The sequence below is a fragment of the Cynoglossus semilaevis genome, chromosome 5, assembly GCF_000523025.1.
Source record: "Cynoglossus semilaevis isolate Cse_v1.0 chromosome 5, Cse_v1.0, whole genome shotgun sequence".
NCBI classification, from domain to species: Eukaryota; Metazoa; Chordata; class Actinopteri; order Pleuronectiformes; family Cynoglossidae; genus Cynoglossus; species Cynoglossus semilaevis.
This window is the reverse complement of record NC_024311.1, coordinates 10,383,185-10,404,870: the sequence shown is the minus strand read 5'-3', so window position 1 is coordinate 10,404,870 and position 21,686 is coordinate 10,383,185. Positions and strand designations below refer to the sequence as shown.

The 21,686-nt window shown below is 42.9% G+C and overlaps 1 protein-coding gene across 1 annotated transcript in view; it reads right to left on the bottom strand.

Moving 5' to 3' along the window:
- chsy1 (chondroitin sulfate synthase 1) overlaps positions 1–21,680 on the bottom strand; it is a 34,065-nt gene extending 12,385 nt beyond the window's left edge. Inside the window, exons 1-2 of the mRNA XM_008310433.3 lie at positions 21,277–21,680; positions 15,475–15,970 (exon numbers count right to left, since the gene is read on the bottom strand). Of these exons, the coding sequence (XP_008308655.1) occupies positions 15,475–15,970; positions 21,277–21,605 (825 nt within the window). The 5' untranslated portion in view covers positions 21,606–21,680. The remainder of the gene's footprint in view (positions 1–15,474; positions 15,971–21,276) is intronic.
- Between the last annotated feature and the right edge of the window lie 6 nt (positions 21,681–21,686).

The window sequence follows — 21,686 nt, the reverse complement described above, 5'->3', positions numbered from 1 at the left end:
TTCACTTGACTTTGCAATAACAAAGTTAGCCAGTAGCAACGAACTTGAGCTCCTGATCCCTACATCAGGTCTACCTCATATTTTGACACTATTTAACCAGACCCCAGCAGGGGGCAATATACAAGTCTGTCAAACCAATATTATTGATCAACACCAGAAAGACAGCAGTGAAGATGGGCCACGATCATAAAGAAGACTAACGTTACCTCTGTGGCCACACAAACAGAGCAGAGGCCGGGAACAATCACAGAACCGATGGCAAACACTTGATGAAAGACAGGGATCGCTCAAACACCAGCCACGTGTTATTAACACCTTCACAGCCCCATCTATAAAACCCAGAGGTGGAGGAATCCATCAGCTGATGAACCCTAACTTCCTGCTCCGCCACCAAAGTCATCACAGCGCTGAAAAAATGACCTTTAAGATAAACGTAAAAAGTGATTGGTTCAGAAAGTAAACAAGAACCGACATGGTACCTGGGAGCTATTCAGACAGGAAGGAAGGAAATAAAACAGGAGTTAGTGCACAAAAGACTCCAAGGTATTCAAAGGATGACTAATGGTTAGCTTAGCAATAGCTAACAAATAACCAAAAAACACAAACCTATGACATTCCATCTAATTTTTTGTAAATTATGCAAAGGTTTCAGAAGCGAGTACCAGCCTGTCATCATCTGTCATCAATGATGTTGTGAAAAATATTTGTCAATATATTGAACTTTTCACATCACAGAATGACAATAAATAATTAGCAGCGGTTGTTTTTCCCACACTGTGTTTCAGGTGAAGCACCTGTGTCTGAGTCACATTCACTCAGGTGACGTCCAACATTTACCAACGTGTGCTTTCATGTCACATTTCTCCTGCAGCTGTAGCTAGCATGGACGCTTTTACCCAGTTACAGTAGCTGGAGCAGAAATTCACCTGCAGGCCAAGGCCGTGTCACACTGCAAACACAAACAAAAACACTTGGGGCGTTGACACCCCGAGCTGGAAGAACACATTTCCACCAGCCTTAGATTTTCACTTTTACACTAAGCAGCAGCAGCAGAGGGGGAGAAACAGGGGGGAGGATCAGCTGGAGCTCCTTCTGGTTTTATCTGTAATGGAGGCGTCATTACTGTTGTTACCTGTCATTACTAGATGATCAGCCTGTGGACAAACACTGTCTGGACTTGTTTCACTCCCACTCACCCACGACGTCACAGACATTTCTGGGTGCAGATTAGCTAATCCCAAAAGGAACTGATCTACTAATCCTCATTTGAAGGAACCCTTCCTCCCTCCCAAAAATACAAACAGCACCCAGCCTTTGACCTCTGGTGGATTCTCATTCCTCATTCTGCAGTGGCTCTGTTCACTGAATACTCAACCTATGGGGATCGTCCAGAATTTTTCTGCTTTAGTACTCGACTCCAGGGGCTCCTTTAGTACCTCTGGTCATCACAGTGAGGTCTGGTAGGTCTGGACCATATTCATGTCAGCATCAGCGTCTCAGTCTTCGTGCCACATAGAGAGAACTGGACCCTGAGTAAGACTCTTAGGACTAAGACTAATCTGTACTAATAGGATGATGAAGGTTTGGACGTGTCACCGTGACCCACTGAGACCAGACACAGGTCAGCAGTTAGCTGGGACTCACACTCAGGGCTATGGTGGTTCTGGACTAGGACTCTGATTCTGGCTCCCTCTCCTGTCCCCCTGGGAAGAACCCTGAGAACATGTTCTGTGGAGCTTCTGTAATGATTTAAATGATGTCATTATTCACTGTCTGCATACTTTGGTGGAGTGTACTCAGTCAGTGTGTACTCTGTGGTGCTGGATGAGTCCTTGTTGGGGGTGTAGGTGTGTGGTTGAAGGCACCATGTCTGGAATGTAAAGTATGTGGGTGGGGGGTAGGAGGTAGCCTAGGAATCTCAGGTAGTTCTTCCACAGAGAAAAACAACATTTACACTATGAGGTCAAATTATTCTTCAAAGATTTAGTACAAAAATGTAGGTTAAGCTTCGAGGGCTGCCTCAGAAGAAGAAGCTTTAATGTCATTGTACAGGATACAACGAAATTTCGTTTGGCAACATCTCTCAGTAATAATAGTAGTAGCAGCTGTATTCCTAAGAATATTTGTAAGAAGGGAGGAAACCAAACTGAAGACAAACAGCTGGATTAGAGCAAAAACATAGAAATCTAAAATAGTTACTTTTTAATGACATTTAAGTTATGAAGCTCCAAAACCAAGCTAGCAAGACATCGTAACCAGGGTATGAAGAAGAGGAACAGGAGATGCAGCCAACACTAATAAGCTAGAGCTAATATGCCGTTAGCTAGGAAGCATTTGACTTTAGTATTTGTGTATACTGTCATTTGAAGTAAATCAGAACAGGGAAACCAACCTTACAATTCTCAAAGACAAACTCTCCTGTTGGTCTTTTCTACTGAACTCAAATCACTAAATTACAAGTTGGAGGAGAGTTCTGAACTCAAATCACTAAATTACAAGTTTGGAAAGAAGGAGTTTCTTCTGCCGAACAATGGTTGGAGGTCTGTAGACAGCTGTCCAGACCTGTCCCGGACCTCCTGCCTGACGCACAGATGTCACAGCTGTGGATGTGAAAGCCATGACAGCCGAGTGACGACCAATCACGCTGAAGACGCTGAAGAGTCCCGTCACTCAGCATTGGGGAGTAGTGGGAGGCCGGGGGTTCTCTAAGATATCTGTCTGTCAGTGTTTTTTCAGGTGACCAGACCTCCTTCAGTTCCTACAGTGAATCCGACTGCAGCAGAGTTTGTCCAGACTCTCGATGCTGGGACCTCTTAAATTAAATGACTTGGCTCGTATTTTTTTCTAGTAAATTACACACTGCCTCAGCTTCTGGTTCTGGCACAGGAAACAAACAAACAAGATTTTGGATGATCACACAACAAACACCATGATTTAGCGACTTCAGCCGTGCTGTTTAGTCTGGTTTACAAGCTAACAAGAACAAAACACAAGGACAACAACAAAGGAAATGTCTCCTCCATCACAGAAGGGTGAAATCGTTCACCTGATTTACCACCACTCAGAATGTCACTGTTACCACCGCCCAATCTTCCTAAGCTCTGTTTGAACACTTGAATGCCACATTGGTCACATATGTGACGTCTTGGTTTAATAAGGGGTGCCCTATCTTTCATCTCTGGCTTAGCTAAAAGTCTTAGTTTTATGTTAGCAAACCTAATCGTTGTTTGGGTCAATGTTTTTTTACTCATCTAAATTTTTCTCTAGGATAACATTAACATCATAGAGATCTGGAATAACTTCTAACTTTTGGGCTAAATTAAGCCCCTTTGGCTGAGCCTTAACTATATCTAGGTTAACATTTAGCTGTTTTTAGCCTCCTTTTCTTTAGAATTAGCAGTGATATTTTCCCATCTTTGAGTTCGTCTACAGACAGTTTGTTTCTGCAGCATTTAAATATAAAAAAAACAACACAAAAACACTAATTATTCAGCGATACGTTTCCACTGGCACCCAGAAAGAGATGAAGACTGGTGAATAAATACTGAGGCGAGAAAAAAAACTGTTGAAACATGTGAAGAAAAAAAGTGTTTCATCAGCAGCTGATGACAAGGAGAAGGTGATGAGTCATGGAACGAGGAAAGGAAAGAGCCGCTTCAAGTCTAACACTTCATCCATTCACCATGGATTTAAGGATGTCTGCACAGAGGAGGGGGAGGGGCTGGATACAAAAATGAAGTCTGGAGCGAAGTGACAGAAAAGATTAAAATAAATCAGTAGACAGGCGATGTAGAGAAAAATGACGATGAGGAGGAGGTGGAAAAGGAGGAAGAAGAGGGTATTAGACCAGTCAAGGACAAGCAGGACAAAGATCAAAAATGTGGAAGAGGAAGAAAGAAAAGGAGGCGTGGAAGAAATCAGGAAAAGAGGAGAAATTATAGAAGGAAAGACTGGGGTCAACGAAGGGCAGTCTCGAGGAGAGGGTTGAAAAATAGACATGCGTAGGAGGCGATAAAAGGAAGGAGGAGTAGGATAAAGTAGAGAAAAGTAGAGGAGGAGAAGAAGAGTGGAGGATCAAGGAGGAGAGAGAGAAAGACAAAATGGTCTGATTTGAGGCACAACTATCAGGTAGTACCGTAACTATCAGAATAGATAAAAGACATGGTACTGAGAGGTAATACTACTTTCTTTAACTCAACCCTGGCCTTCATCCTGATCTGCATCTAAAACAGTTCCTCCAGGACATTTGGGAAAGTTCCATCGGTATCGGCTGCCTGTGGTTCAGACGTCAAAGGTTCAACATCATAACAGTGAAAACACAGAGACGAGAGAGTTCATCTGACAAAATATATTTAAATGTTACGCAACACAGCTACGGTGATTTCATCAGCAGTACTTCAAAGTACTTCACCAGTCTTCACAGAGAAGGTACAATTAGAGAGGGGGGGGTGAAAAAATGAAAAGCAGGAGCATGAGCTGGCATCAGTCTGAACACTGAGGGAGAGGAGCAGGAGGAGGGGGAGGAGCAGGAGAAGGGGAGACCTCCCTCTGTGATTGGTCCAGAGTTACCCAGTTAAGGTAGAGTCTGAGATTTAAGGTGGACTCCTCCAGAAATATAACGTTATAAAATCTCTGCGAAAGTCTTTAAAGTTTACATCACAACATCAACTTTCTTCTTACAGTGTCTTCTAGGTTTTACTTTTTAAAAACAAGATATTTTAGTGAATTGGACAACGTTTAACTTAGAAAGTTATTTACCCTTATTAATTTCTAAGTATCCGACCTTTGACCTTTTTCTTTATTATATTTTGAATCCTGACAATAATTATCATCATAGCTACAGTCTACAGACTCATCTGACAGACTGAACCCTGTCTTTAAATAAGAATCTTTATCAGCTCTACAGGTTTTTGTAGAGAAACAACTTGTTTAAGATGTTAATTCCAGCTCAACACGTTATTAGAATATCTTATAGAAAATGTAGCCACATTTAGTCTGCGTAGGTTCTCAGCCATCCAGGTCATCTTATCCAGACATAGTTACATCGAGGTCAACCGGACGGAGTAGGTTCTTCAAGACGTTTCACCTCTCATCCAAGAGGCTCTAAATATATTGTAACTATTTTTGGTTAGTGACATTTTTCAATTATTTGTATTTATTTTATCTAATGTATAAGATGATACGATCTTCATATCTTTACAACACGTCTATTTCACTTTCTCGAAATTTCTTTTTCTGAGAAGCTCAGCAGTAAATGTTGAAGAGAACTGTAAGCTGAGAAAACAATGGAGCTGTTGTTGGTTCTGAGAGAGAACATCAGACTGAGGCTGCACTCACTGAGCTGCTGCTGCCACTGCTGCTGCTACTGCTGTTACTGCTGCTGCCAATTAACTGTATGACAGCTTGTTTTTCCCAGCTGGCACTGCAGCGCAGAGCTCATGAAAGTGCTGCTACTGCTGCTGCTCACTTCAAGGTCATCACCACCTTCAACAGTTAGCAGGACACGTGGTCGTGGACCGACTCTGGCCAAGTTGGACTGCAGCATTTCTAATAGGTCTCCACTGTCCAATCAGAAGTCATCATGTTCATCTTAATGGGACCTTCCCTTAACGTTGTTGTTATTCTCTCCATCCAGTCACACAGGCGAAGGCTGGAAACATGACTTCAGGCTGTTGTGAGAGAACGCTGAGTCGGTGAAACCACTCAGTCGTCCAAATCAATACATGAACACGGTCATTTTATTCCAGAGGTCAACAGGGTTTCATTACTTCTGCTTCCTTAGTAAATATTAATTATTTTATTTATGGCTCATCACTCAGTGACCTGGACCAGACCATGTCCACCAGCTGAAGACACCGTGGTGGAACTGTCAGGGTTCCACTCCTGTGGTGTCTTCACTGAACGTTCATCACTTTATGATTTGTCACTGCATGACTGTGAGTTCGTGAAACTGCAGCCTGAGACGGACAGTTAGCAGGGTTGGGTTGGTAGTTAGAAAATCTCATTAAATCCTCGACCCCTCCCCCCACATACCAGCTGACTGCAGCTGCAGCCACACACAGCCTCCGCTGTAATTCCTGCTAATTCAGCACTCTGCCTTCACTCCTGTTTATTTTTGACACAGAATGACAATAAATAATTAGCAGCGGTTGTTTTTCCCACACTGTGTTTCAGGTGAAGCACCTGTGTCTGAGTCACATTCACTCAGGTGACGTCCAACATTTACCAACGTGTGCTTTCATGTCACATTTCTCCTGCAGCTGTAGCTAGCATGGACGCTTTTACCCAGTTACAGTAGCTGGAGCAGAAATTCACCTGCAGGCCAAGGCCGTGTCACACTGCAAACACAAACAAAAACACTTGGGGCGTTGACACCCCGAGCTGGAAGAACACATTTCCACCAGCCTTAGATTTTCACTTTTACACTAAGCAGCAGCAGCAGAGGGGGAGAAACAGGGGGGAGGATCAGCTGGAGCTCCTTCTGGTTTTATCTGTAATGGAGGCGTCATTACTGTTGTTACCTGTCATTACTAGATGATCAGCCTGTGGACAAACACTGTCTGGACTTGTTTCACTCCCACTCACCCACGACGTCACAGACATTTCTGGGTGCAGATTAGCTAATCCCAAAAGGAACTGATCTACTAATCCTCATTTGAAGGAACCCTTCCTCCCTCCCAAAAATACAAACAGCACCCAGCCTTTGACCTCTGGTGGATTCTCATTCCTCATTCTGCAGTGGCTCTGTTCACTGAATACTCAACCTATGGGGATCGTCCAGAATTTTTCTGCTTTAGTACTCGACTCCAGGGGCTCCTTTAGTACCTCTGGTCATCACAGTGAGGTCTGGTAGGTCTGGACCATATTCATGTCAGCATCAGCGTCTCAGTCTTCGTGCCACATAGAGAGAACTGGACCCTGAGTAAGACTCTTAGGACTAAGACTAATCTGTACTAATAGGATGATGAAGGTTTGGACGTGTCACCGTGACCCACTGAGACCAGACACAGGTCAGCAGTTAGCTGGGACTCACACTCAGGGCTATGGTGGTTCTGGACTAGGACTCTGATTCTGGCTCCCTCTCCTGTCCCCCTGGGAAGAACCCTGAGAACATGTTCTGTGGAGCTTCTGTAATGATTTAAATGATGTCATTATTCACTGTCTGCATACTTTGGTGGAGTGTACTCAGTCAGTGTGTACTCTGTGGTGCTGGATGAGTCCTTGTTGGGGGTGTAGGTGTGTGGTTGAAGGCACCATGTCTGGAATGTAAAGTATGTGGGTGGGGGGTAGGAGGTAGCCTAGGAATCTCAGGTAGTTCTTCCACAGAGAAAAACAACATTTACACTATGAGGTCAAATTATTCTTCAAAGATTTAGTACAAAAATGTAGGTTAAGCTTCGAGGGCTGCCTCAGAAGAAGAAGCTTTAATGTCATTGTACAGGATACAACGAAATTTCGTTTGGCAACATCTCTCAGTAATAATAGTAGTAGCAGCTGTATTCCTAAGAATATTTGTAAGAAGGGAGGAAACCAAACTGAAGACAAACAGCTGGATTAGAGCAAAAACATAGAAATCTAAAATAGTTACTTTTTAATGACATTTAAGTTATGAAGCTCCAAAACCAAGCTAGCAAGACATCGTAACCAGGGTATGAAGAAGAGGAACAGGAGATGCAGCCAACACTAATAAGCTAGAGCTAATATGCCGTTAGCTAGGAAGCATTTGACTTTAGTATTTGTGTATACTGTCATTTGAAGTAAATCAGAACAGGGAAACCAACCTTACAATTCTCAAAGACAAACTCTCCTGTTGGTCTTTTCTACTGAACTCAAATCACTAAATTACAAGTTTGGAAAGAAGGAGTTTCTTCTGCCGAACAATGGTTGGAGGTCTGTAGACAGCTGTCCAGACCTGTCCCGGACCTCCTGCCTGACGCACAGATGTCACAGCTGTGGAGCCATGACAGCCGAGTGACGACCAATCACGCTGAAGACGCTGAAGAGTCCCGTCACTCAGCATTGGGGAGTAGTGGGAGGCCGGGGGTTCTCTAAGATATCTGTCTGTCAGTGTTTTTTCAGGTGACCAGACCTCCTTCAGTTCCTACAGTGAATCCGACTGCAGCAGAGTTTGTCCAGACTCTCGATGCTGGGACCTCTTAAATTAAATGACTTGGCTCGTATTTTTTTCTAGTAAATTACACACTGCCTCAGCTTCTGGTTCTGGCACAGGAAACAAACAAACAAGATTTTGGATGATCACACAACAAACACCATGATTTAGCGACTTCAGCCGTGCTGTTTAGTCTGGTTTACAAGCTAACAAGAACAAAACACAAGGACAACAACAAAGGAAATGTCTCCTCCATCACAGAAGGGTTAAATCGTTCACCTGATTTACCACCACTCAGAATGTCACTGTTACCACCGCCCAATCTTCCTAAGCTCTGTTTGAACACTTGAATGCCACATTGGTCACATATGTGACGTCTTGGTTTAATAAGGGGTCCCCTATCTTTCATCTCTGGCTTAGCTAAAAGTCTTAGTTTTATGTTAGCAAACCTAATCGTTGTTTGGGTCAATGTTTTTTTACTCATCTAAATTTTTCTCTAGGATAACATTAACATCATAGAGATCTGGAATAACTTCTAACTTTTGGGCTAAATTTAGCCCCTTTGGCTGAGCCTTAACTATATCTAGGTTAACATTTAGCTGTTTTTAGCCTCCTTTTCTTTAGAATTAGCAGTGATATTTTCCCATCTTTGAGTTCGTCTACAGACAGTTTGTTTCTGCAGCATTTAAATATAAAAAAAACAACACAAAAACACTAATTATTCAGCGATACGTTTCCACTGGCACCCAGAAAGAGATGAAGACTGGTGAATAAATACTGAGGCGAGAAAAAAAACTGTTGAAACATGTGAAGAAAAAAAGTGTTTCATCAGCAGCTGATGACAAGGAGAAGGTGATGAGTCATGGAACGAGGAAAGGAAAGAGCCGCTTCAAGTCTAACACTTCATCCATTCACCATGGATTTAAGGATGTCTGCACAGAGGAGGGGGAGGGGCTGGATACAAAAATGAAGTCTGGAGCGAAGTGACAGAAAAGATTAAAATAAATCAGTAGACAGGCGATGTAGAGAAAAATGACGATGAGGAGGAGGTGGAAAAGGAGGAAGAAGAGGGTATTAGACCAGTCAAGGACAAGCAGGACAAAGATCAAAAATGTGGAAGAGGAAGAAAGAAAAGGAGGCGTGGAAGAAATCAGGAAAAGAGGAGAAATTATAGAAGGAAAGACTGGGGTCAACGAAGGGCAGTCTCGAGGAGAGGGTTGAAAAATAGACATGCGTAGGAGGCGATAAAAGGAAGGAGGAGTAGGATAAAGTAGAGAAAAGTAGAGGAGGAGAAGAAGAGTGGAGGATCAAGGAGGAGAGAGAGAAAGACAAAATGGTCTGATTTGAGGCACAACTATCAGGTAGTACCGTAACTATCAGAATAGATAAAAGACATGGTACTGAGAGGTAATACTACTTTCTTTAACTCAACCCTGGCCTTCATCCTGATCTGCATCTAAAACAGTTCCTCCAGGACATTTGGGAAAGTTCCATCGGTATCGGCTGCCTGTGGTTCAGACGTCAAAGGTTCAACATCATAACAGTGAAAACACAGAGACGAGAGAGTTCATCTGACAAAATATATTTAAATGTTACGCAACACAGCTACGGTGATTTCATCAGCAGTACTTCAAAGTACTTCACCAGTCTTCACAGAGAAGGTACAATTAGAGAGGGGGGGGTGAAAAAATGAAAAGCAGGAGCATGAGCTGGCATCAGTCTGAACACTGAGGGAGAGGAGCAGGAGGAGGGGGAGGAGCAGGAGAAGGGGAGACCTCCCTCTGTGATTGGTCCAGAGTTACCCAGTTAAGGTAGAGTCTGAGATTTAAGGTGGACTCCTCCAGAAATATAACGTTATAAAATCTCTGCGAAAGTCTTTAAAGTTTACATCACAACATCAACTTTCTTCTTACAGTGTCTTCTAGGTTTTACTTTTTAAAAACAAGATATTTTAGTGAATTGGACAACGTTTAACTTAGAAAGTTATTTACCCTTATTAATTTCTAAGTATCCGACCTTTGACCTTTTTCTGGAACCAGGTCAAACCTCAGGCTTTGTCTAACTCTTTCCGTCTTAGCCATTATTCCTACTTGCTGCTAATCTTCTGACATGATCATCGCCAACTTATTATATTTTGAATCCTGACAATAATTATCATCATAGCTACAGTCTACAGACTCATCTGACAGACTGAACCCTGTCTTTAAATAAGAATCTTTATCAGCTCTACAGGTTTTTGTAGAGAAACAACTTGTTTAAGATGTTAATTCCAGCTCAACACGTTATTAGAATATCTTATAGAAAATGTAGCCACATTTAGTCTGCGTAGGTTCTCAGCCATCCAGGTCATCTTATCCAGACATAGTTACATCGAGGTCAACCGGACGGAGTAGGTTCTTCAAGACGTTTCACCTCTCATCCAAGAGGCTCTAAATATATTGTAACTATTTTTGGTTAGTGACATTTTTCAATTATTTGTATTTATTTTATCTAATGTATAAGATGATACGATCTTCATATCTTTACAACACGTCTATTTCACTTTCTCGAAATTTCTTTTTCTGAGAAGCTCAGCAGTAAATGTTGAAGAGAACTGTAAGCTGAGAAAACAATGGAGCTGTTGTTGGTTCTGAGAGAGAACATCAGACTGAGGCTGCACTCACTGAGCTGCTGCTGCCACTGCTGCTGCTACTGCTGTTACTGCTGCTGCCAATTAACTGTATGACAGCTTGTTTTTCCCAGCTGGCACTGCAGCGCAGAGCTCATGAAAGTGCTGCTACTGCTGCTGCTCACTTCAAGGTCATCACCACCTTCAACAGTTAGCAGGACACGTGGTCGTGGACCGACTCTGGCCAAGTTGGACTGCAGCATTTCTAATAGGTCTCCACTGTCCAATCAGAAGTCATCATGTTCATCTTAATGGGACCTTCCCTTAACACTGTTGTTATTCTCTCCATCCAGTCACACAGGCGAAGGCTGGAAACATGACTTCAGGCTGTTGTGAGAGAACGCTGAGTCGGTGAAACCACTCAGTCGTCCAAATCAATACATGAACACGGTCATTTTATTCCAGAGGTCAACAGGGTTTCATTACTTCTGCTTCCTTAGTAAATATTAATTATTTTATTTATGGCTCATCACTCAGTGACCTGGACCAGACCATGTCCACCAGCTGAAGACACCGTGGTGGAACTGTCAGGGTTCCACTCCTGTGGTGTCTTCACTGAACGTTCATCACTTTATGATTTGTCACTGCATGACTGTGAGTTCGTGAAACTGCAGCCTGAGACGGACAGTTAGCAGGGTTGGGTTGGTAGTTAGAAAATCTCATTAAATCCTCGACCCCTCCCCCCACATACCAGCTGACTGCAGCTGCAGCCACACACAGCCTCCGCTGTAATTCCTGCTAATTCAGCACTCTGCCTTCACTCCTGTTTATTTTTGAGCTGTGAGTGTAAACTTTTTGGGCCTGGCGTGCGACGCCTACTTTTAGCACTCATCATGGCGAGATGGAGAAGATGCAGGGGCAAAGCAGGAACCACAGGATGTCTGAAAATACCCCAGGATCACCACAGGCTGGGCTGCTCCTCCACAGCAGGACAGAACCTGGTCAGAGAACTCTGGGAACAGAGTTCCTCCAAATATCTGAATTGGACTTGAAAATTCTCATGACTGAGGCTTTCAGTGCTGAACTCAATATGTGGCACAGATTGAGTTGATGAACGTCCAGCTGGGCTTCGCAACACACACACACACACACACACACACACACACACACCTGCATGTCTTTTACCCAGTGGGGTGGGGGGGTCATATGTCAGAGGAGATGACATTAATCTGATGGGGTAGATGTGAACTCATCACAATTAATCACGATTGACTGAGATAAATCAACTTTGACACAAACTAAGGCTCGGGGGCTGGATGCGGCCCATTTAGCTTTTTAATCCGATCCGTCAAACTTTTCCAAATTATATAATTTATTTATACGTATTATCATCATACTTCTGGCTTTTCCCTGCAATACCAACGTTTCCCCAGTAGATGGCGTAGGAAATTATTATAAAGCATTTTAGCCTTTATGCCTGACTTTTACATGATTTATCTTAGTTCACAAGAATGCTCCATCTCTCTGCTCCTGACCCAGTCCCCGGTTCGATTTTAGGACAAATCACTAATTGACAATAGACTAATCAAAATGATAGCATTATTATGTGGACAAATGTCCATAAAAATGTCCAACAGGTGGTTGGACGGTGTAACTACAGGATACAGTTTGACAGTGTTAATAATAATGTGCTAAAAATACATCGACATTAAAACTATTTATTCAAACTTTGGTAAACTGGACCACCACTGGGGGTGTGAGGGGTGTTCTGACAAAGTCATTGAATAATAAAAAGACTAAAACAAGGGCAAAAATGCCAGAAGTCACCTAAGTGTCACCTAAAAAGTCAACTATTACTAACCAATCAATGAAAGAACGACGCGTCCTCTGATGGTTGTTGTCATTTCTAACAGGAAGTGAAGAGAACATACGGCCGCGATGAAAAAAAGACTAAAGAGAGTGGAGGAAGTTCTGACGTCGTCAGTGAAGACGATATCATCAGCAGAGCTGTGGGGCAGAGCTGCAGGGCAGAGCTGCGGGGCAGAGCTGTGGGGCAGAGCTGTGGGGCAGAGCTGCGGGGCAGAGCGGCGGGGCAGATGAAGACGTGTTGAGACACTGTGCAGTTACTGTGTGGCTGACTCTGACTTCCTGTTTGCTGCTTCACGTTAGAACATGTGACAAATTGAGAAAGGCTGAGGGGCAAACATCAACATCACACAAACAAACCCTCGACTCTGTCGTACCATCAACTCTGACTGACTGGCCATCAAACTGCAGAGTATGCTGAGAAATATAGCTCTATGTTTCCCAAACCTGGAAATGATGATGGTGCGTATGTGGTGTGTTGTCAACACATGAAAATAAAGTCAGAAATGAAACCAGGACATTTACCGCTAACACCCAGCAGCTAACGTCAGCCAAAAGTGTAACCACGGGCTGTGACAAAAAAACAACTGACAAATTGACAATAAAAAGCTCTAATTTAGAACCAACATAGGCAGTACTCAGATAGTATTTGAAACTCACTTTGTCAAAATGACTATTAAAAACTACAAAAACCAAAAGTTAGAAACAAATGTCGAGATTGAACTGTTTCAAGGTTGAAACCAACAAAAGTCCACAAACTGATGATGAACCCTCTGAAAACACACACAGAGGTTTTTGTTTCTTGATGTTTTCCCAGCAGCGGAGTTTGGATCTAGATCCTGGTCTGAGATGTTATCATGGACCTGACAGGTTCTCATGAACTGCTGCAGCTGAGTCACATTTATAGTTAAGTTATGGGGAAACTCTGAGAGAACAAGAGGAAGCACTGCACTGTAACTAAAACTCACTTCACCTTTATTCACTGCCACAGCTGACAAACAGGACTAAGTACCTGCACTGACCATTCACTGGTACAGGTGAGGTTCATTCATGACAGAAAATCAAGGACAAAGTCACTGATGGAGATGCTCCGAGCAACCGTACCTCAGCCCTGTGGCCACATTTGGGTTCTCAGTTGACACGTCAAACAGCCTTGCTACGACCAGGTTCAACGTAACGTGACCGTGACGTCGAAACAGTAAACTTTTCCAACCTCTAAAGCAGGGGTCACCAACTTGGTGCCCAGGTTAATTTCCGCGGTGTATGTTCTAAAAATAAAACTAGTCAACAAGAGGTTCTAAAATGGCACCGCTATTGTTCTTTAAGAATCAGTCACAACTGCAGTGATATTCAAATGGGTGTAATGATGATGGTAAGAAGAGTGACTCCTACTGTTCTGTACTGTTCTGTACTGTACTATTACATTGTTCAGAAAGTCTGTATTAAACAAGGAGGCCTTCAGCTCTCAGTTTCAAAGAGGTTGGTGAGCCCTGGTCTAGAGACTGTCACCACCATGTTCCCCCAACACTGGATCAACCACAAGTCTTCTTGTGGCTCCTGAGCCATCACTGCTCCCCATGCAGGAATGGGTTGCTGGTTTAAAGGCAGAGATAACTGTGGTATGACGATGATAATAAGGAAATCCTCTTCACTCTATTCTTAGCTTTTAACACAATGAACTATTGTCACGGTGTAAAACGGTCGCCTTAATTTCCTGGTGGTGACGGATCCGAGATGTTAAGATTTACAAAGTCTGGTTCTTCTTTTCAAATTCTATGACGTTTCATTATGAATGGAGAGTGCTATATAAACAGAGTGGGGGGGGAGGGGGGATGATTACTCAGTGTGAGGTGAATGGACTCATATTATAAGCCTGTGTGTTGTAATGGCACCTGTCATCAGTGACTGTTGTGTTGACACTCAGAGATTAATGACTGAGTGGAAAATACAGATACCTGAGCAGCAGCTATTGAAACAACACAAAGGAATGTTGTGTAAACAGTGGGGCAGAGCGGAGGCAGGGACACAGAGAGGAGAGGACAAGGACGACGGAGACGGGGACCAGGAGCAGCAGCCTATGGAATGTTCTTCTGTAAACGCTGAAGCCACAGGTCACACAGATCATGGTGTGTTCAAATATTCACTCAACAATCAAACCACTTCTCTCCAACCTTTCGACAAAGGTCAACTCAGCCAAGAAGACCAGCAAAACAATTTAACAAATTGTCAAAAGAAATTGCTACAAAAATCCATTGCCTACTTCAATTTTTAAACTAAAACAAGGCTAGGAAGACAAGCTAGCAGTCGGGGTGTGAGATAATATCAATACAGCGTGATATTTCATTTTCTGATACTGTATCAATCTCCTCCATCAGTGTATTGCTTTTTTTATCACCAATCCCCACTCAGATATTCCTGTTGGTTCATTTTCTTTTTCTTTCTCCTCTAGTGATTCCAAATGTAGATCCCTCTGTTCCAGTGTTAGTACCTGATGTTCAGATGGAACAGCAGCAGAGTCTTTACTGTCATCACACTTTGACGACAGACAAACTCAATATATCGTTGGGCCTGTAGTATCACAGTATATAGCAATAATGTACCATTGTCTCTGTTGTAATTTACGTTTAACTTTTTCATTTTTATTTAATTTTATCTGAGCCCCCCAACCCCTCCCCAAGGTGTCTGTTCAGAAAAATGCTGTCCCTCTGACAAATAAAGTTGTTCACCCCCTAGTCTAGAGATCAGAGACAAAAAACATCAGAGCAACACTTTACGATGTCCAAATCCAGAGAGAACCAGGTGTTAGTGTTGGTGAACCAGATGTTACCGTTGGTGAGTAGATTTTGGGTTAATTGAACCCAAAGAAGTAGAGAAAAAGAGAGCATCTTACCTCATAGGACCAGACGCACTGGACTCCAGCGAACCTCCTCACACAACGCCCCACTTCCACATCTTCGTGGGTGGTGTACATCTCCTGCAGGCACTCTCGGATGTGGGGCACCATCCTCCTGAGAACCTCTCGACTCATGATGACCCCGGGACCGCCCATACAGAAGTTCTCACCGGGCTCCAGAGCCAGTTTGCCCAGCTCGTCCCGGGCCCCCATCCCAGTCTGTCCCAGGAAGATGGCCTCGCTGCTGTTGAGGCTCCGCAAGAAGCTCTCCAACTTCTCGCTCTTGATGTAGACGTCGTCGTCCGCCCTCATGAACCACTCGTATCGGTCCAGGTAGTGGTCGTGCATGTACTTGAGCATCATGAAGGACTTCTTCTGAGGAGGGTACGAGTCGTCCACATTCCTCAGAGCCACGATGGGAATGGGAATGGAAGTGTCGGAGCCTTCACTGGAGAAGAACTCAACCCGACCTGGAACGGTCTGAGCCCAGGTCCTGAAATAGTGAAAGAATAATAAAATTACCTTACCAAGTGCCTGGAATTATTCATTCGCAATACTCTGAATACCATTAACTGTAATTGTGCTACATTCCCACCTAGTTTTTTCTCAGCTAACATTTAACTATATGTCCATTATATTAATGCTACCTTATTGGCTATCCTTAAAACATTTAGGTGCTAACGGTAGGACATCTTCTGACTAATTTATGGCCTTTAGTGGCAAAGATTACGACTTTGGGATTGAATTTTATCTTTTTTTTTTTGGTATTTTTTTACAGGTTTTTTGAGCTGTATTTGAAAAAATATGACAAAGATACATCTAAACAAACCCGGAGTGCTTTTTCAGTTTTGTTCTTCTTTAACTATCTTAACCTCTTTTAGGCTGTTTTTAAATTTTGTCCAATTATTAGTGATGCTAACCTTTAGCTTTATCTGACATTTTTCATGCTAGCCATTGCCTATATTTTTTGATTCTGAGAGAAAAATCTAATTTGTTTTGCTCTTATTTCTGTTAGAGAAGCAATTTTTTAAAAAACAGACAAAGTCGTAAAGAGATAAAAACAAACACGGGGAGAAAAGTTTTTAAAAAAAAGAGCTAAAAAGAGCAGACATCTGTCGCATGGATGTGGTTTAGGACTAAAAAGAGCAACTTGGAACAGAAATGGCTACTGATTCCAGGGAGAAAACACCACAGACTGTGACTGGATGTCAGTGAGGACAGTCATTCAGAGGTGAGGACAACAGGTCCACAACAAGACTGATAATACACAAACCTCAGCGTAAGTGTGTGGAATACTAACGAATCGTTGACAAAGACATCATCCTGTGGAACCACAGTGAGAACCACAGTAAGAACAGAGTTCGCTGTGAAGTCAGAATGTTGTTGGCGATGGACAACGATGGTTTCCGTTGTCATTTCAAGTCCATAACTGTGTTCACTGTCACATCACTGTTTCTCTGTGTTTTTGTTCAACTGGACTTTTCTTTGCACCGTTGTTGCTCAGTCTTTTCTTCCTTTTTCATCACAGCATCATTGTTCCTGGATTATCTGAATATTGACTCCAGAGAAACAATAATGACACAGAGCTTTGTACTTATTTGTTAAAAAAGAGAAACTGTCATGATATTTAACTTCTTTTTTTATGGCATTAATGTTCCGTACAAAACGTTCCAGATACAAAACCCTCATTGATGTGTTTGATTTATATTTCTACAGTAAAGACTGAGCCGTGTGACTACTCGTGTTCGGCCCTGCAGATGCACACGGATGACGTCAGCAGCTGGGTACGACTTTTCCACACGGCTGTGGCCTGATGTGCCTGACAGCAGCTCGTGGGCCAGTGGTTAAAGGATCTCACTCCTAATACGGAGGATTGCCAGTTCAAATTCTTTTCCAAGACTAAAAGAACTTTTGAAAGGAACCTGATTTGAGTTCTCAGACGAGACAAGGAAGACGTTCACTGATGGATGCAGTGTTTTACTGAAATATTTAGACTTCAATCTGGAAACATCTTTTACATGTCCAGAAAAAAAAAAAACAATTTTGTGTTTTTACGATTAGATCAATGATCCTCAACCACTGGGCTGTGGCACATCCGTGTGTCGTGACAGATCGTCATGTGTGCAGTAGAAGGTTGTCCAATTTCACTTCATTGTTCAACTTTTTCTCTTACTGCAAATAATTTGTCTTTGTTTCAGGTTTGAAATAGTGGCAGGCAGAACAATTAGATACTCTTCCACTAGGTGGCAGCAGTTGGCTATAAAAACAAAAAAAACAAAGAGAGAAATACTAAGAGTGGAGGAAGAAGATCTTGTGTGTCTATGCATGTCTTTCTTCAATTCCTGTGAGTATATCAGCGGTGTTCAACTAAACAGGCTCAGGTCAGTAAACTGTGACTAAACTGAAACTAAAAGATCATTATATTTTATGACATATAATTTATGTAACATTTTTGTTTGTTGGTTGCCTATGGGATTTTTCTCATGTAAAATATGTGCAGTTGGGAACTGTTTTGGAACTTTCTCCACTTAGTCTATCCAGTGTTAGGTCCATAGTGCTGACTATTAGATCACCCTTTGTCTGGGCAAACTGTGTGTGAACCACAGCACTCGCTGGTCCAGTAATGTTACTGTAGTGTTTTACAGCCAAACACAGAAGACGTCGACCTGCTGTTCTCTCCATCAGTCAGTTCCAATGTGTTATTTTGTGACGTTGTTGCTTAAAATGTTTCATTTAAATTGTGACCTCAGTGACCACAGCAGTGGAGCAGCAGCTGTGTGAATAGAAACCTCACAGTTGCTCTGCAGAGAATGTTATTTTCAGGAGAAACATGATTTTAATCCAAGGTCTCATAAGAAACAGCCACAGATAAAGTTAAAAATACCAACATGTGATTCACTTGACAGAAATCACATGAAACTGTTGAAGTAACTCAACTGTCCTGAAACTCTGCATGACAACGCAGGAAAATAGTAATAGTTTTGGAAAAATAAATTGCTGATATTAAATTCTTTAAAATTTAATTTTATGAAACAATTCATGATCATCAGATTACCGTCATTAGAACGCCAGTAAAACGTTAAACTAGGTTAAAAATAACTGCTGATGAGCGCCACCACTTCCAAGTTTTCCACACGGCTCTGTTTTTCTTTCTTCCTGCTGTTTGTCACATTTTCTTTTTGTTCCCTGAATAGTCCGTTAGCATTTACCAGGCTTTACCAACAACTAGAGCAAAAGCCACGTATGTGTCAGACTTAAGGGTCGCAGGCTGGATCTGGGACATCAAGTATATCAAGTTGCCAGTGGGAGTTTAAAAGGATCAATAACTGCCATACAATAAAAGTCTGTTTTGCTTTGGAACATGCATTGACCATATACTAGAACTCCCAAAATGCATTTCAAAATGACAGTATCTTGCCACAAGATATTTACGCATGTTTTTTCCCAACAATTCGAGGGATATCAACAAATGTGGGCAGTTTGTGTCACTGAGGTAAAATATATTAAATACTACATTGAAGTAACAATGTATTTAAACTTACATGACAACCTGCTGCTGTCGGCTAGGTTTTGGAGACAGATGTCGATAAAGAAAATCAGCAAATGTCTTCCTGAAATGAGCCAAGAGCTACTTCTGTGATGCTGCCTCTGGTGTTCAGTGCTGTAATGCTTGAATGAAAACAAGCCTCCAGTCACTAGGTGGCAGCAACTCATACAGTGGTTTGTACAGATAAAAATATACGTGATCAGGTTCTCAATATTATTTCAATTCGCTGGGATGTGTGGGGGGTGAAAACATGTCATGCCCCCACTGGGGGCATGACATAAAATAATTGACAACTACTGATTTGGAGAATGATCTCAAATACCAGATACATAATATGACATTTTCTTAGCACTTGTTTTCAGTTCTGGAAAAAAAAGTCTCATATTTTATAAAATCTACAAATTTTCCAGAAACAAATACCTCATTGATTGTCAACAGAGAAACGTATCAGAATAAGGTCTGTTAGAGTCGACCGTTATATTGAATGTGGTTTGAAGAGAAAAGCTCTTTCAGTGGCTAATAATCTGCTGCCTCTGCTGCCAACACCGTCTTACAGGGAGGGTTAGGGCCGCGATCCAAATCTCTGCAGTCCTTAAAGGATTATTCTGGTGTAAACACCAGCGCAGCGTTGTACCTGCACCAAACAACAACAGGCTGCAGTTTTGACTTTTTATTTCAACTCTACACACATTTGAAGTCCTCTTTTATGGCCTCGACTTCACTGGTGCTCAGGCGACTCCAGGCCTTTGTCAGGGGCTGAATGTGTTTTACTGCACAGGCGCTAAGACGGCCATCAGCACTCAGGTCATGACCACAGCGCCTGACCCCAACACCACACCATTTTCCACTGCTGCTCCGCAGCGACACGGAGCCTCACAGCCCAATTGTGTCGGTGCTGCAGCCTTTCATGCTCACTGACTGATGTGAGAGTGAGCAGGAAATGAAGTCAAGAAGCCAGGCTACGCTAAGTCCAGGACTCTTTTGTCAATTTTTTTATTTCAGCTTTGAGAGAAGGAGGCTTTTCAGTGGGAGATAAAGAGTCGGTGAAGGACAGTGGTCACTGGTTTGATTCTCTGAGTTGTACTTGAGTGTGTTTTTGAGGAAAAGAGAGAGAGAGAGAGAGAGAGAAAGAGAGAGAAAAGGAGAGAGAGAGAAAAAGAGAGAGACAGAGACAGAGACAGAGAGACTACTTCTGGGAAACGTGAATGTGTGTCATCAGTGGAGGAGTCAGTAATGACCGGGTCTGAGGTCGGAGCACATGTTCAGTGGAGATGTCAGAACGCCTCTTTTTAAAGGGATAGTTGGTGTTTCAGGACAGTTGAAAGACATACTGACAGTTAGTATCTGATCACTGCGTAGACCACCAGCTGAGACAGCAGGACTGGACGACTGGACTAGACCAGTAGATATAGTTCACCTCATCTAAACCAGGGTCAGTCTTCAACATCTGTCACAATCCCGAAATTGTGTGTATTATTGAGTTTTACTTTGTTGTTTTGCAACAAAAAACCATAGTCTTCTCTAATTAACAGTAATGACATCAACTGGTGGCCTATGGGCCAATTCTAGTCCATCAAACAAATCCGTCAAATCAGGGCCATGACTGGATTCCAGAATTGTGAGGATCAAAGAAAAAATATTGTATCGTGTTTGTACTGTCAGCAGTTTACAGGCTTCAGTATTAAAACAAATACTTTGGTTGTTGGTTCTGTTGATTGGAGGTTTACATGACAACGTAAAAAAGTTGAAATTTTTGCCCTGTGGTGTGTGGGCAACAGGTTTGGGCTCTAAACTTCTGTTGTCTCCTTGTTTTCTAAATGCAACTGTGATTAAGAAAGGTGACATCACCACATCAGCAGCACCGCTGTAACTGTTACTGTAACACCAACAGAGGGATAAATGGAGTACATTTTTAACTCTGAACACAGTATTCAACAGAAAAGTATTTGGATTCGGTAACTGTGTCAGAACTTCGGCACCGATGTTGTTGTCGATGGACAAAGAATTTTCCATAGATTTCTATTCAAACCTGTAACTAACAGACATCTTCTGTCCACTGTCCTTCCAGTGGACACTGGACTTCATCCAGTTTCTGTTTCAAACATGCACTGGTGAAAGATGACCGACAACCAACACTGGTTGAATCGACTTCTTCAGCTACAAATTATCGATATGATCGTATCGGCCTCCCATACAGGAACAAGGGTCACATTGTAAAGCACGGCCGGTAAGTGATGGAGAAAAGCTCGTACCTGTGCGCGGCCACGGCGCGACTCCTCAGGTACTTCTGCGCAGTCATGACACCCACGAACAGGAAGTTGTTGGACCGTGAGCCGGGCTTCTCTGTGGCCGGTGAACCGTTATCTGGCGGCGGCCATTGTAGCAGCGCCGCTCCGGCGCGCTCCTTCCTCTGTGCAGCCGCTGCCGCGGTGAGGCCGCAGGCGGCGGGCTTGTCCCTACGTGCGTGTCCGCCTTTCTTCAGCTCTGTGGCCCTGGGAAGAATGAGTCTAGATGCCAGGGTGAAGCCGAGCACCAGCCCCAGCAGAACACTGAACCAGGCTCTCCTGCTTCGAGCTGCCATTCCCCTCGAAACTTCACCGGTACCCCCGCCGCCGCTGCTGCCGCCGCGTCCCCGCTGCGTCCTCCACCGCGGGACCAGAGA